The sequence below is a fragment of the Vidua macroura genome, chromosome 3 (assembly GCF_024509145.1).
Source record: "Vidua macroura isolate BioBank_ID:100142 chromosome 3, ASM2450914v1, whole genome shotgun sequence".
Classification (NCBI taxonomy): Eukaryota; Metazoa; Chordata; class Aves; order Passeriformes; family Viduidae; genus Vidua; species Vidua macroura.
The window spans coordinates 45,369,297-45,382,258 of record NC_071573.1 but is presented as its reverse complement, the minus strand read 5'-3'; the positions used below and the strand labels follow the sequence as shown (position 1 = coordinate 45,382,258).

At 49.6% G+C, this 12,962-nt stretch overlaps 1 protein-coding gene across 1 annotated transcript; it reads left to right on the top strand.

The window, feature by feature from the left end:
• Positions 1-349: 349 nt before the first annotated feature.
• Positions 350-5,572, top strand: IRF2BP2 (interferon regulatory factor 2 binding protein 2). Its single transcript, XM_053973923.1, has 2 exons — positions 350-1,659; positions 1,919-5,572. Exons 1-2 carry the CDS (start codon positions 657-659, stop codon positions 2,638-2,640), a joined length of 1,725 nt encoding a protein of 574 aa, XP_053829898.1. The 5' UTR covers positions 350-656; the 3' UTR covers positions 2,641-5,572.
• The last annotated feature ends 7,390 nt before the right edge of the window (positions 5,573-12,962 follow it).

Here is a 12,962-nt window from a genome sequence, read left to right as displayed (position 1 = left end):
CTCCCACAGCCCTCCCAGGGGGCTATACGGGGCGGAGGCACGGCGGCCCCCCGGCGGCAGGAGGAACCCCCGGTGCCGGTGGCGGGGGCAAGGGCCGGGGCTGGGATCGCGGCGGCGGCGGCGGCGGCGGCGGCGGGGCGGGGGCGCCCATCGCGCAGGCGCTACCGGCACTGTCGAAGAATCGTAGCGGCGGCGCGCAGAGGCGGCGGTGGTGGCTGGAGCCCGGCACGGCACGGCGCCGCCGCCAGCCCCGGCCCCGGCCCCAGTGGCAGTCCCCGCCCCACCCGCCCCGCCGGCCCCGCCGCGCCGCGCCCCCCCCGTAGTAGCCAGAGAGCGGGGGAGCCGTGCGGGCGGCAGCGGCCGCAGCCCTGCGCCAGCCGCGCGGCGGAGATGCGCGTCCCCGCCGCCCTGTGAGTGCCGCTGGCGGAGACGGCGAGGGGAGCGGCGTTCCCCGCAGCGGCTCTGCCTGCCGGGGCGCCCGCCGCGCCCCGCTCCAGCACACGGAAGAGGAAGGCGAGGGGGAGGGGGCCCGGCGGACGGTCCCGCTGCGGCCGCGGCTCCCGAGCCTGCCCGTCGGGACTCCGGTGACGAGGGGCGGAAGAGGCAGCAGCCGAAGCCGGAGCGGGGGGCGCTCGCCGCTGCCCCGGGGCCGGGACATGTCGTCGGCGGCGGTGGCGGCTGCTTCCCGCAGGCAGTCGTGCTACCTGTGCGATCTGCCCCGCATGCCCTGGGCCATGATCTGGGACTTCACCGAGCCCGTCTGCCGGGGCTGCGTCAACTACGAGGGCGCGGACCGCGTGGAGTTCGTCATCGACACGGCGCGGCAGCTGAAGCGGGCGCACGGCTGCTTCCCTGAGGGCCGGGCCCCGCCACCGCCCCACGCCAAGCAGCCTCCGCTCTCCGCCAAGGAGCTCCTGGCGCAGCAGCAGCAGCTCGGCCACCCCTCGGCGGCGGAGGCGGCAGCGCGGCCCCCGCCGCAGCCCCTGGAGCGCTACTCGCTGGCCGCCGAGCGGCCGCCGCCCCGCCTGGGCGCCGAGTACGGCGGCGGCCGGCAGGTCAACGGGATCCTGGTGCCCAACGGCTTCCCCAAGCCCGAGGAGCCGCCAGAGCTCAACCGGCAGAGCCCGAACCCGCGGCGGACGCACGCCGTGCCGCCCACCCTAGTGCCGCTGGTGAACGGCGCCGGACTCCCCGCCGCCATCAGCGGTCTGGGCAGCCGCGCCGCCGCCGCGGCCGCCGCCTCGCTGGCCGCCATCTCTGCCGCGCCCGCCCCCATGGCTGTGCCCGTGCCCCAGCAGCCGGCGGCGGCGGCGCAGGCGGCGGGGCAGCCCGGCGAGCTGGGGCACAAGCGCCCCGGCTCCGTCTCCTCCTCCTCCTCGGGCGGCGCGGCGGGGGAGCACGACAGTGGCGCCAAGGAGAAGCGTGGCTCTGCCGAGAGCCTGCCGGCGGCGGCGGAGCTGGCCGCGGAGGGCAAGGGCCGGCCGGGCGCCGAGCAGGAGTGGCTGGCCAAGCCCAAGACAGTGCGGGACACGCTGCTGGCCCTGCACCAGCACGGGAGCCACACCGTGGCCCCCTTCGACAGCAAATTCAAGAAAGAGCCGGGCATGGCGGGCGGCCGGCTGCTGGGCTACGAGACCAACGGCTCTGTGGCCAAGCCAGGTGAGGAGCTGGGGACCGGGGGGTGGTGGGCAGGGCAGGGGACGATGGGGCAGGAGGGGTGGCTCTCCAAGGATGTGGGGCGGGGGATGCCGGGCGGGTTTGGGCGTGCGGGGCGGCGGTCCGGCCGCTTGGGTGACCGGGTGCCCGGGGGATGGCCGAGGCCGCCCGTTTCCGCGGTTGCTCGACGATGCGTTTTGACTGCGTTGCCTTCTAACCATCCTCCTTCCCACCCCCACCCCCCCCCCCCCCGCCTCTGCAGGGGCCCGGGCCGCCCGGAAGAGGAAGCCTTCCCCCGAGCCGGAGGGCGAGGCTGGACCCCCGAAGATCAACGGGGAGGTGCAGCCCTGGCTGTCCACCCCGTCGGAAGGGATGAAGCTGCCGCTGACGGCCACCCCCTTCATGTCGCCCCCGCCGCCCACTGCCTCGCCCCACTCCAACCGGACCACGCCGCCCGAGGCGGCACAGAACGGCCAGTCCCCCATGGCCGCCCTCATTCTGGTGGCGGACAATGCCGGGGGCAACCACGCCTCCAAAGACGCCAACCAGGTCCACTCCACTACGCGGAGGAACAGCAGCAGCCCCCCCTCGCCCTCCGCCATGAACCAAAGAAGGCTGGGCCCCGGCAGGGAGGTGCCGGGCCAGGGGGCCAACGCGGCGGCGGCGGGCGGGCTGGAGCCCGTGCACCCCGCCAGCCTGCCGGACTCGTCCCTCGCCGCCAGCGTCCCGTTGTGTTGTACCCTCTGCCACGAGCGCCTGGAAGACACCCACTTCGTGCAGTGCCCCTCCGTCCCCTCCCACAAGTTCTGCTTCCCCTGCTCCCGGCAGAGCATCAAGCAGCAGGGAGCCAGCGGGGAGGTGTATTGCCCCAGCGGGGAGAAGTGTCCCCTGGTCGGCTCCAACGTCCCTTGGGCCTTCATGCAAGGGGAGATCGCCACCATCCTGGCCGGAGATGTGAAAGTGAAAAAGGAGAGGGACTCGTGACTCACCTGCACTCGCTGCCCGGCGTTACCTTGAACTCGAACTGCTCGAATTCTGTATATATCTATAAATATATATATATATAAATATATATATATATCTCCAAGACAAGGGAAATGTAGACTTCATAAACATGGCTGTATAATTTTGATTTTTTTGAATACATTGTGTTTCTATATTTTTTGAAGACAAAAGGTATGTACTTATTATAAAGGCATTTCTTCTAATTCTTCTCTTTTTTTTCCTGTTTCGTTTTTTTCTTTTTTTCCCTCTTGTTATAGCAACTATTTGTTGTGCTTCCCTGGTGACAGTTACTGTTCAATGTAGGTTGTGACTTGCGCTGCTTTTTTTAGAGAGCACTTGGCAAACCAGAAATGCTTCTAGCTGTATTTGTATGCACTTGTTTCTTCTGTTTTTTCTTTTCTTTTTTTTTTTTTTTTTTTAATGCCAAATACACTTTCTGACATTGTAAAGATTGCCTTACTGTCTGTGATTCCTTATTCCTGGCCCCTGTCCTGTAGAGCTGGTTGCATGCAGGCTTGGTCTGAGGCAGCTGGAGACAAGAGTGGCTAGCCAAGGCAGGCATGCCCTTTGCCATCCCACTGGCCAGGCAAGCTTAGAGAGCAGGAGGGCTTTCTCCCAGAAGCACATGGCTTGGGGTGCGATGGAAGATCCTCCAGATCCAGTCCCAAACTGCTCACTGTTTCTCAAGGGAAGTTGCCACCAGAGTAGGATGTGGAGAGGTGTCCAAGAGGCGCTGTTGAGTTAGGGATTTCTGGGTTTGTTTGGTTTTGTTTTGTTTGTTTGTTTGTTTTGTTTGTTTTTAAGGCAAAGTTGACTGCAGTTCTTGTGATCAGTTCTAAGATTACAAAACTGCACTTATTCACCATTTACATACCATAACATGGAATTTTGATAACGAACTTAGTTACATGATTGGTGAAGGTGCCAATGTAGCACTGCCATTTCTGAAGGTCTTCAGCGTCACTTGTGGGGCTTTTGTGTCTTTGGACAAAGCTGGGGATGTGGGGAAGAGACTTTATTTTATTTTACTTTAAGTTTCAGATAGTGCATATGGATTTTGATTTTGCTTACCAGTCACCTCTAGTGCTGTTGCTATTGTTACTATCGCTGACCCGGTATTTCCAAGTAGTGGCAGGTACAGTGTGGTACAGTGACAGCAGTGACTGAGGCTCTGCCAAATTGCCCGCGGGCATATCAGTGACAGCCCAAATTTCCTTATTACGTATGCTTGAAACAAACCTACTGCTATTCTTTGAAAATGAAAATATAAACTGGTTGAAATGAAAGCAATTAGGGCTGCACATAATGGCCCTGGCCCTGCCTTTTAAGCTACTTTGGAGAACTCTTTTGTAAAGCCACTTCTTTTGATCACGCTTCTGCATCACCAAGCAGACTCCTAAAATCAATAAATCATTGGTTACTAGAAATAATTCAAGTCTAATAGTGATGTTTTGTGCTGTTTCTAGTTCACTGGCAACACTGTAGCTGTACGAGCCCTTCTGTCGAGGTGTTTATAACTCGGTTATATGCAGTTGTTTCTGAGCAAAAGGGTCCCTTCCCAGGGACCAGCTAATAAACACTTCCAGTATCAGAAGAGGAGGAGGAAATATCTGTTCAGCCAAGTATAAAATTCCAGATTTTTGTGTGCTTTTTACTCAACTGTTCTTGTTGTGATAATGTTCAAACTGCAATTTAATGCAGAGTAGTTTTTTGGATTTTTGTTTTTTGTTTTTTTTTTTAAGACTACTTTTTTTAAAAAGAAAAGAAATGGTCATTATTAGTATTTGAAGATCAGAACTGCACATGCACAGTAATTTTCTATGAAGTGTTTAATGAGCACACCCACTACATTGTGTTCCATATTACAGGTCAATGTAATATTAGATAAGACTTGCATGATAAACAAATTCATTGAGTCAATATTACGCTTTAAAACTTATAGTCAAGATTGGTGTCTTATGTAAACACATTTAGCCAATTTGAAGAAAACGCACATTATATATATATATATATATATATATATATACCTATATATATACCTATATATAAAAAATGCCAACTGTAAAGGATTCTTTGGAACCACTATGATCTGTGTAAATGTGTATTTAGGCACTTTATTAAAAAAAATGGAATTTGAGCTGATAGATGGTAACAAGTTCTTCAAAGTTGCTTGGCATAATACCTTACATGGGATGAAGTTCATGTTTTTGATTAAGGTGGTGTCCCTGCGCTTTAAAAAGAAGCAAAACTGAATTCCAAAGCCTGCCTAAAAGAGCCCCCCCTTTTGTGTCATCAGGTGTCCCAGTTGTGAGCATGCTGAGGGTGAGACCTGCTCCTGACAAAGCACACCCTTGTTTTGGGGCAGAGGGACATTGGTGTGAGAGGCCTGTAGGGAAGCACACCTTCCTTCTTCTCCTGCCAGCCGCCCGCTCCTGCAGCTCTGGGACTCCTGGAGAGGATGGAAACTCCCCAGCCGGTGATGCCAGGCACTGGCCCAGAAACAACATAGATGGAAAAGAAATGGCACACGGTGGCTATGCTCACTCAGCTGAGATTGAACCCCCAGCCAAGTCTAATCTCCACCATAAAACTTTAGAACTGCAAAAGAAAAACAAAATGAAACAAACAAACAAAAAATAGGAATTAAAAAATTTGAGGGTGTTCATACATAGCTCATTTTTCTCACATTCGGTGTTGCTTTTTCCTTTTGGTTGCTTTGCTCAATTACAATAATACTCTGGTGGATTCTTCCTTTATTACTACTTCCTGGGCTACAAGCTTTTTTCTTTTTTTTTTTCCTATTATTTTGAAGTGCTTTAGCTGCAACAGTGCTACTGTTAATATTTCTTTTTAAACTTTTTAAAAGGTGATACTGTAACTTGTGTAGTATTAAAAGTGTTTTAATGAAGAATGTGTGATTACTATTTTTTTCCAACCCGTTTCCATTACTTTTTTTTTCAAAGATACTTTTTCCTGGCAGATTTTTTCAACTGCACGGTGCTTTTGTTGATAGCTACTGAATTAACCTGCTGCCAGTTTGGCTTTTTTTTTTTTTTTCTGACATTAAGCATAAGGAAACTAGGAGCTGTAAATACTTACTGCATTTTTTTTGTATATATAAAAAAAGAAAGAAAGAAAACTTGAAAAAGTTATAGTTGTACAATATTTTTTTTTTTTTAGATACTGTCCTGACATTTATTTGTAAACAGATAGCAGTGTGGGACAAGGGATGCATGGAGCTGGGGGGTGCTGCCCTGTGCCTGGGTCCCAGGGGGTGGGAAAGGTGCCACACAAGGGAGGCTTTGACCGCTCTTGCAGTGGCCTCAGAATACCTGGTATGTTTGGGAGCTCTCTTTTTAGATGTGCTGTAAACCAGGCCATGGCAACCGTGTGTTTTTATGAACTAGCACATAGGCACAGAGCACATTTGAGAGTGCTCTCTAGTGGCTTGTTATGTCAACAGAGCCCCTGGATCCTTTCCTTCTGCACCCGGGCCAAGCCCTGCTTGCCTGTCTGTCCAGCTGGCAGGGCGGTGGCTCAGTGGGACAGGATGGGACGCTGCTCTGCGGACACCCAGCCACCCGTCCGCCTGCAGTGTGGCACCTGCCCTGCTGGTTGCCCCCACTCCATGTGTCCAACTTGCCCCAAAGCAGTGTGGGACACCCCATGTGCAGTGCAGGGTGTTACAGTGCAGCTGCAGCACCCAAACCAACACAGCGTCTCCTCAGGAAACGTGTGGAAATGAATCGCACCAGGGGTGGCTGAGCTACTTGGAGCCCTGACTCTCCTGCTTCACTCCAACAGGGCTATGTCCAGTCATTAGGCTTGAAAAGGCTCAGCCCTCAGCATTTCATGTTTCTCCTCCTTGAGCATTTGCATTGATGTAGCTGCATCTTTTGAAAAATAATTGAAAAAAAACCCCAAACTCAACCACCACCTTTCCTCAAGTGAACTCTTGTCTCTACTGGTGCCATAGGTCCAGCCCAGTATAAACTACCTCCAGTATATGCTCCCAGAATGAGGCAAATAAAAAAGGGGGGAGAAAAAAGAAAAGAAAAGGAAAAGAAAAGTAAAATAAAAGAAAAGAAAGTAAAAGAAAAGAAAAGAAAAGAAAAGAAAAGAAAAGAAAAGAGAAGAGAAGAGAAAAGAAAAGAAAAGAAAAGAAAAGAAAAGAAAAGAAAAGAAAAGAAAAGAAAAGAAAAGAAAAGAAAAGAAAAGAAAAGAAAAGAAAAGAAAAGAAAAGAAAAGAAAAGAAAAGAAAAGAGAAAAGAAAAGAAAAGAAAAGAAAGAAAAGGAAGAAGGGAAGGGAAGGGAAGGGAAGGGAAGGGAAGGGAAGGGAAGGGAAGGGAAGGGAAGGGAAGGGAAGGGAAGGGAAGGGAAGGGAAGGGAAGGGAAGGGAAGGGAAGGGAAGGGAAGGGAAGGGAAGGGAAGGGAAGGGAAGGGAAGGGAAGGAAGAGAAACTGTTTTTTTTTTTTTCCCTGTTAAAACAGAAGATGGGCTTGGGCAGTGTATGGATGCACTTCCTGCAGTAGGTGCATTGCAGCCAGTGACCCTTGCCATTTGGCAGGCATAGCCATGGAACAGCCCAACTGCCCTGCCCTGATCCCATATAGGCCACCAGTATTCCTGAGCCATCCTCCTTCCCCTGCCCTTTGCTCCCAGGAGCAGATGCCTTTCCTCTGCCAGGGCCAAGGTCAGGCAGTGCTAGAAGCAGATGAATGAAGTGCCTGCTTATCCACTTCATCACCCAGAGCTGCTGCTCTGCTCCAGAGGTAACTCTTTCACTGCCTCTGGACAGTCTCTGGAGCATGCCATGGGCTTTGAGCACTAAGTGTGGGGTTCAAATTCTATGGAATGGTTCCAAATTCTCATGGAACTCCCTGAGAGGCTGAACTCTCCCTCCTGGGAAAGAAGGCACACTGACATCTCCCATAGGAAGCTCCCAAGTGCACGTTAGTGCCCATATGGCTGTCTTGCTGGCTGGCATAGGTACACTGAAGATGGGGTGACAGCTCTGCAGGTATTTTTAGACGTCACCTAACTTTGCTTTTCTTTCTGCCACTCCAGAACTGGTTTTGTAGAGACTGGAATAGAAGAGTGCATGCTAAACCCCAAAATGTTGCATCAAGTTGAAAACCCCTATAAAACAAACTTACAGAGAAACCAGAAATGTTCATAGAAGCTTCTCATAGGTGTTTCTGCATCTCATCACCTCTGACTCAGCAAACACCACAAGAAACATCCTTGCCCATTAGCTCCCATCTCCAGCAGCACTGGGCCAAGTGTGGGAACCTGCCCTGCCTGGCACAGCACCCAGCCATACTCCTATCTTGGGGTCCCTTTGTCTGCCCCAACCTGCTGCCTCCTGCCCTGGTGGTCCCCAGCTGTGGAGTGCCTCCATTCCATCCTGGGGTGCTCTGTCCAGGACTGGGGATGTCCAGGCTCTGGATGAGGGGCTGTGGCTTCCCTGAGAAATAAATCCTGGGGAGCCTCCAATTTGGAAGCACCTTGGAGGTGTTCAAGGCCAGGTTGGATGGGGCTCTGAGCAACCTGATCTAGTTGAAAGTGTCCCTGCCCATGGCAGGCAGGTTGAAATGAGATGGTCTTCAATGTCCCCTTTCAGCCCAAACCATTCTCTGAGTCTATGATTTTCAGCTGCTGCCTCTGAGAAGGAGGACATTCACTCTTCACTGCAAAAATGCCAAGTCTGCATTGTCTTTTGCCCTCTTTCACTGTAAAACACTTATTCCCCCCACCCACTGCCAGCCCAGAGAAACCTCATGCTGTTTCCTTCTTTTCTTTTTAGCAACCCTTTAAAATAACCAGGAGATAAGTACCTAGAGATTGAAAGGGTTGTTGGTTCACCAGGTTGCTTCCTTGCAGTGACAGCAAGTCCACCTGTTCCCACATGGCTGGGCAGGAATGGGGCTGCTGGGGGGAAGCATGCAGGTGGGGGCCTTTGGGGAAGCCTCACCCTGCCACCCACTCAGCCAGGGGCACAAGAAAGCAACTGAACCTTCCCCTTCTTCCTCACATGGTTTTGGGGTTTTTTTCCTTCTTGTTGCATCTTTGTGAGCTGAAGGAGGTCTGGGTTTTTTTGAAGGGGAGGGAGCATGGTTTGAGTAGACCCCCTTAATTTTTTTCAACCAGAAATCAAATTATTGTTTTCTCCAATAATTTTCTAATCCTTTTTTATAGGTGTGTCATATTCTCCAACTGTATGTTGAAAGGGACTTAAAGGTATTAGACAAAACCTGCATAACAGAACGATGCATTTAATTTTGTCCATACTACTTACAGGTTTTGGTTTTTTTCTGTCTACCTTATTAAGGTGCTGCTAAACACTAAGAACAATTAATATTCTCTTTTTAGATGTATCACCCTTCAGCTGATATTTAGAAAACTCTAAAATCAGGGTACTGATGAAAGACTTTAATGCAAGCACAGGAAGGTGATGCTAAAGATCAAGTTTCTTTCGCTTCACAAAAATTGGGAAATAAATCAAGCTTCTGCACACTGACTCACGCCTTTGCAGATCCTACTTCAGGAACTGCAGCAGCATAAGGATGATTTTTTCCATCACACTTTCATAACTATTCACACTGCAATAATTTAGAAAATCCAAATATTAAGTTCCCAGTGATTTCGTAGTGGTGATTAAATAAGATTCTATCCATCTTCCCCATGAGAATACAATTAGGGCAAACTTACCCTACAGAAAGTATGGAGTGTAGGTGTTATTTTCCTTGCAGAAAGTATTGTGCTGTCTTTATTAACTCTGGGCAACACAACACATCATGCAGTAATGGTACTGGGTATGGGCTTCCCTGCACCTGGAAAGAAGGGGGCTGGATGGGCCCAGCTGGGGCTTTAATTGCCTCTAATTAGTTAAAAAATTCTGCTTAGACATCCATTCTGCTTTTCTTGGAGGATACAAGCCATGATAAACATGTTTAGATGTGCTTTTTAAATAGTATTTTGATGTTTACTTTCATACTGAGAGCTCTTCCATTTATGTAAGCCCTCTGCTTTGCTTTGGAGAGACAAATAACCTGTGCCCTTAACTGAACCAGCTTCTTTATTCTCCCAATTAATGTTTTTATAATCCAAGTAGTTATTTTATCTTACCAGTTCTGCTTCTTTGAGTTACTGTGGCTCTTTGTCCAGACCTTCTTGTCTGACCATGTTAAAATTAACTTGTGAATGTGGATGACTGATTTCAGCTTCTTTCCTGCACAACTGGGGTATTTCCTGAAATCTGCTTATTAATGGGGAGTCTCTCCAGCTAGTAAGATTTTCTGGGAATGGTGGTGCACTCTGGGTGGTTAGTCATTTGGCCTCTGGCCACCCCTCTGGGAGGACTTGTAGCAAGGGCTCTGGGGGTTTTGTGTGGTCCTGGCTCTTGTGGAAGGTGTGAACCAGCCATGCTACTTCCTGGTTATCTTCCAAGCAGGAACATTTTGAATTGCACTGGCAGCGTGTGTTTCTTTATCCTGTGTCACAAAAGTTTCCTGACATTTAGTGTTTTGGGGTGGATCCCTTCCTTTTCTGTGAGGAGTGCCAATTTCAGTGTGCTTTTGATGGATAACAATCCATGAAGCACTGGAACAACACCAATAAATGTGGTTTGTGTAGGAAAGCTTCTGGGTTCCCTTTTTAGCTGCTCCTTGGCTGCAGAGGGACAGGAGCACCAGCCCTGCCAGCCTCCCCTTTTCCCTTCCCCTGCTGCCAAGGGGCACCTTCCTGGTGGGAGAGTCTTGGGAGGTGCCTGGAGGGGAAGGGCTGTCCGAGGGGGCTAGGTCTCAGCTGTATTGATCCTTCTCACTGTATGCAACCTCAGGGTTTGTTTAAGCTCTCTCCAAGGAGCTCTAAAGATGTGCTGTGCCCATTTCTTCCTGACTGTGATGGTGCATTCACCCCAGTTCTTCTGGAGCACTTTGTGATCTAAGGGATTCCTACATGGCCTTGGGCTCTGTTATAAAGAGTTGGCCAATGAAGCATCCCTTAATTGTACCAGGAACTCTTGCATGGCCAGGGTGGTGAAAAGAGAAGAAATAATCAGTTATTCCCTGACAGCCTTGGAACTTTCCTTACCTGAACTGTAGTCAGTGTGGAATGCTATCATTATTACTGGACTTTAGAAAATTCCAGTAATTACTGACCCAGGTTGTGTCCAGGATGGAAATTTGTTGATTACTGAAGCCAGTCATCTCACAACCCTATATTGGCTGGTCCAATGTAAGGCCCTTGGAGCTCTTCTGGACTCCAGCAGGCTGCCACCAGTATCTCCCTGAGTGGGATACCTTTTGGAGCCCACAGATTCTCAAGTTTGTAAACTTCTGAAGACCACCAAGGAAAGCTGACAACAGGGTCTGGACTGAAACCCAGCACTCCTTGAGGCTCAACCCTTGCCTGTTGAGAGATGCCAAGATACTTGAAGTGAGTGTTTCACTGAACTTGCAGCAAATGGAAAGGGTGGTTCTTTACTGTCACCTTTTGAAAAGGGACAAAATGGAATAGGAACATTTTGTAATCCTCAAGTTCACTGAAATACTCACCAGAGGGAGGCTGGTGAAGGCAGCCTGAATTTGATCCCTCTTGTTTAGCTGATACATGCCATACTCCTTGAGGTGCCCTTTCTCCCATCTCTGCTCAGTAACCAAGTTTTGGGCTTTGCCGTGGTACCCACAAGTGTATCAGTCAGGGCCCAAATTGCTGTGAGACAAGAGTGGTTTAAGGAAATGGTAAGCATTACTTGTGAAACGGTGTCATCTGGTCTTCATTTGCTTTTAAAATGGGGTTAGGAAAGGCAAATTAAGGTGAATTTCCTCACCAAGGAAAAAGCAAAGCTCATCTCTTACGGACTGAATTGCTGACCCTTAGTTTAAAAAACAAAACAGAAAAAGCAACTTTTGGAATGCGTTCTTCTAATTCTAAACTGGATTCCATCCTGCCAACAGCTCTGTCATTGACTTCATCAGCTCCATGGGAGCATTCCAATGAGTAAAATTTCACCAGAAATGTGAGAAGAATCAGGACTTAAATGTAAATTATGAGTTACGACACAGACAGTTTTGCTTTAATTATTTATAAGAAATCATTTTGTTATAAATAGGTTTTTCAGTTAAATGTATTGCTAGCATTACCTTGTTACTTATCCATAATTAATTAAATCATTGCAGATTTCTATGTTATTATAATTTCCATAAACTATAAATAATTCAGAAGAAATGTTGATTCTTTCAGGGTACTTTGTATTGGTTGTATTGGTTCTTTCAGGGTACTTTGTGGGATTGCAGAAGAGCAATCTGGACCTGAGAAGAGCAAAATTGCTCCATCCTCAACTTTTTCACAACCATGTCTTTAGAAAAACTGGGAAGGAAAGGGGCAGGGGGTGGCCAATGATTGGCCAAATTAAATGCTGGGTCCTGTCCCCAGCATTGCAGGGCTTTTGTCTCCATGCTGGGCATGTCCTGGCTACTTTTCAGAATAATCAGAAGGAAATGCAGAATTGAAGGAGTGAAGGACTTGATCCACTGGTCTGCCTTTGCTCCACAACATTTGTTTCCCTTCAAGTAAAAGCAAAAGTGGTTTTGTTGTCACTGCAAGTTTAATTTGCCTTTTGAAAAACAAGCAGGAAATTTTGTTGAAAAATTCACACTTAAACTAACTTTAGAAATGTTTTTCAAGTTAATTTATCCGGGAAATGCAATCCTTGTTCATGAATAACAAGAGAAAAACATCATGCTTCCAAGTAGAATCTCACAAGTGTTTTAAGACTTTGCTCATTGGTACTGGCATCTCACTGTTTTATAATAAATAGGAAAGGCTGTGAGAATTTATTGAAGCCATTTATTACCGTTGCTGTCTCCTTAGCAGTGTCTTAATAGGAAAGAATTTTGTGAGTTCTTGGATACAAACATTGTCAGGATCAGGGGTGGGGGTGGCTGTCCCCTTCCTGGTGCTCAGCCAGATCTGGGTTCACTCTCCATCCCCAGAGCACTATTAAACGTAGCCACCCCATGGGACAGCTGGTCCCTATCACCTGTGGGATAAGCAGCAGCTCGCCAGGCCCCACACTGGCCTCCTTTCCCCCAGGCTGACGTTGCTGTACATGTACAGCAGCACAGCAGAGATAGGGACCTGGCCTTGGTGAGTTAGGAAGAACTCTGTTCAGTAGTGCAGAAGGAGGCAGGGGCCTCCTGATGAAAGAACACGGTTCGGTTTCTCTGTCTGGCAGACGGCAACAAAACAACGTTGTTCTTGTTCTGGAGAGTTCCCCAACCATTTGGAGAGTGGCA

Coding starts and splice junctions, on each gene's coding strand:
- IRF2BP2 (XM_053973923.1), top strand. CDS start 657: ATGTCGTCGGCGGCGGTGGCGGCTGCTTCCCGCAGGCAGTCGTGCTAC. Junction 1,660..1,918: donor CGGCTCTGTGGCCAAGCCAG/GTGAGGAGCTGG, acceptor CCGCCTCTGCAG/GGGCCCGGGCCGCCCGGAAG.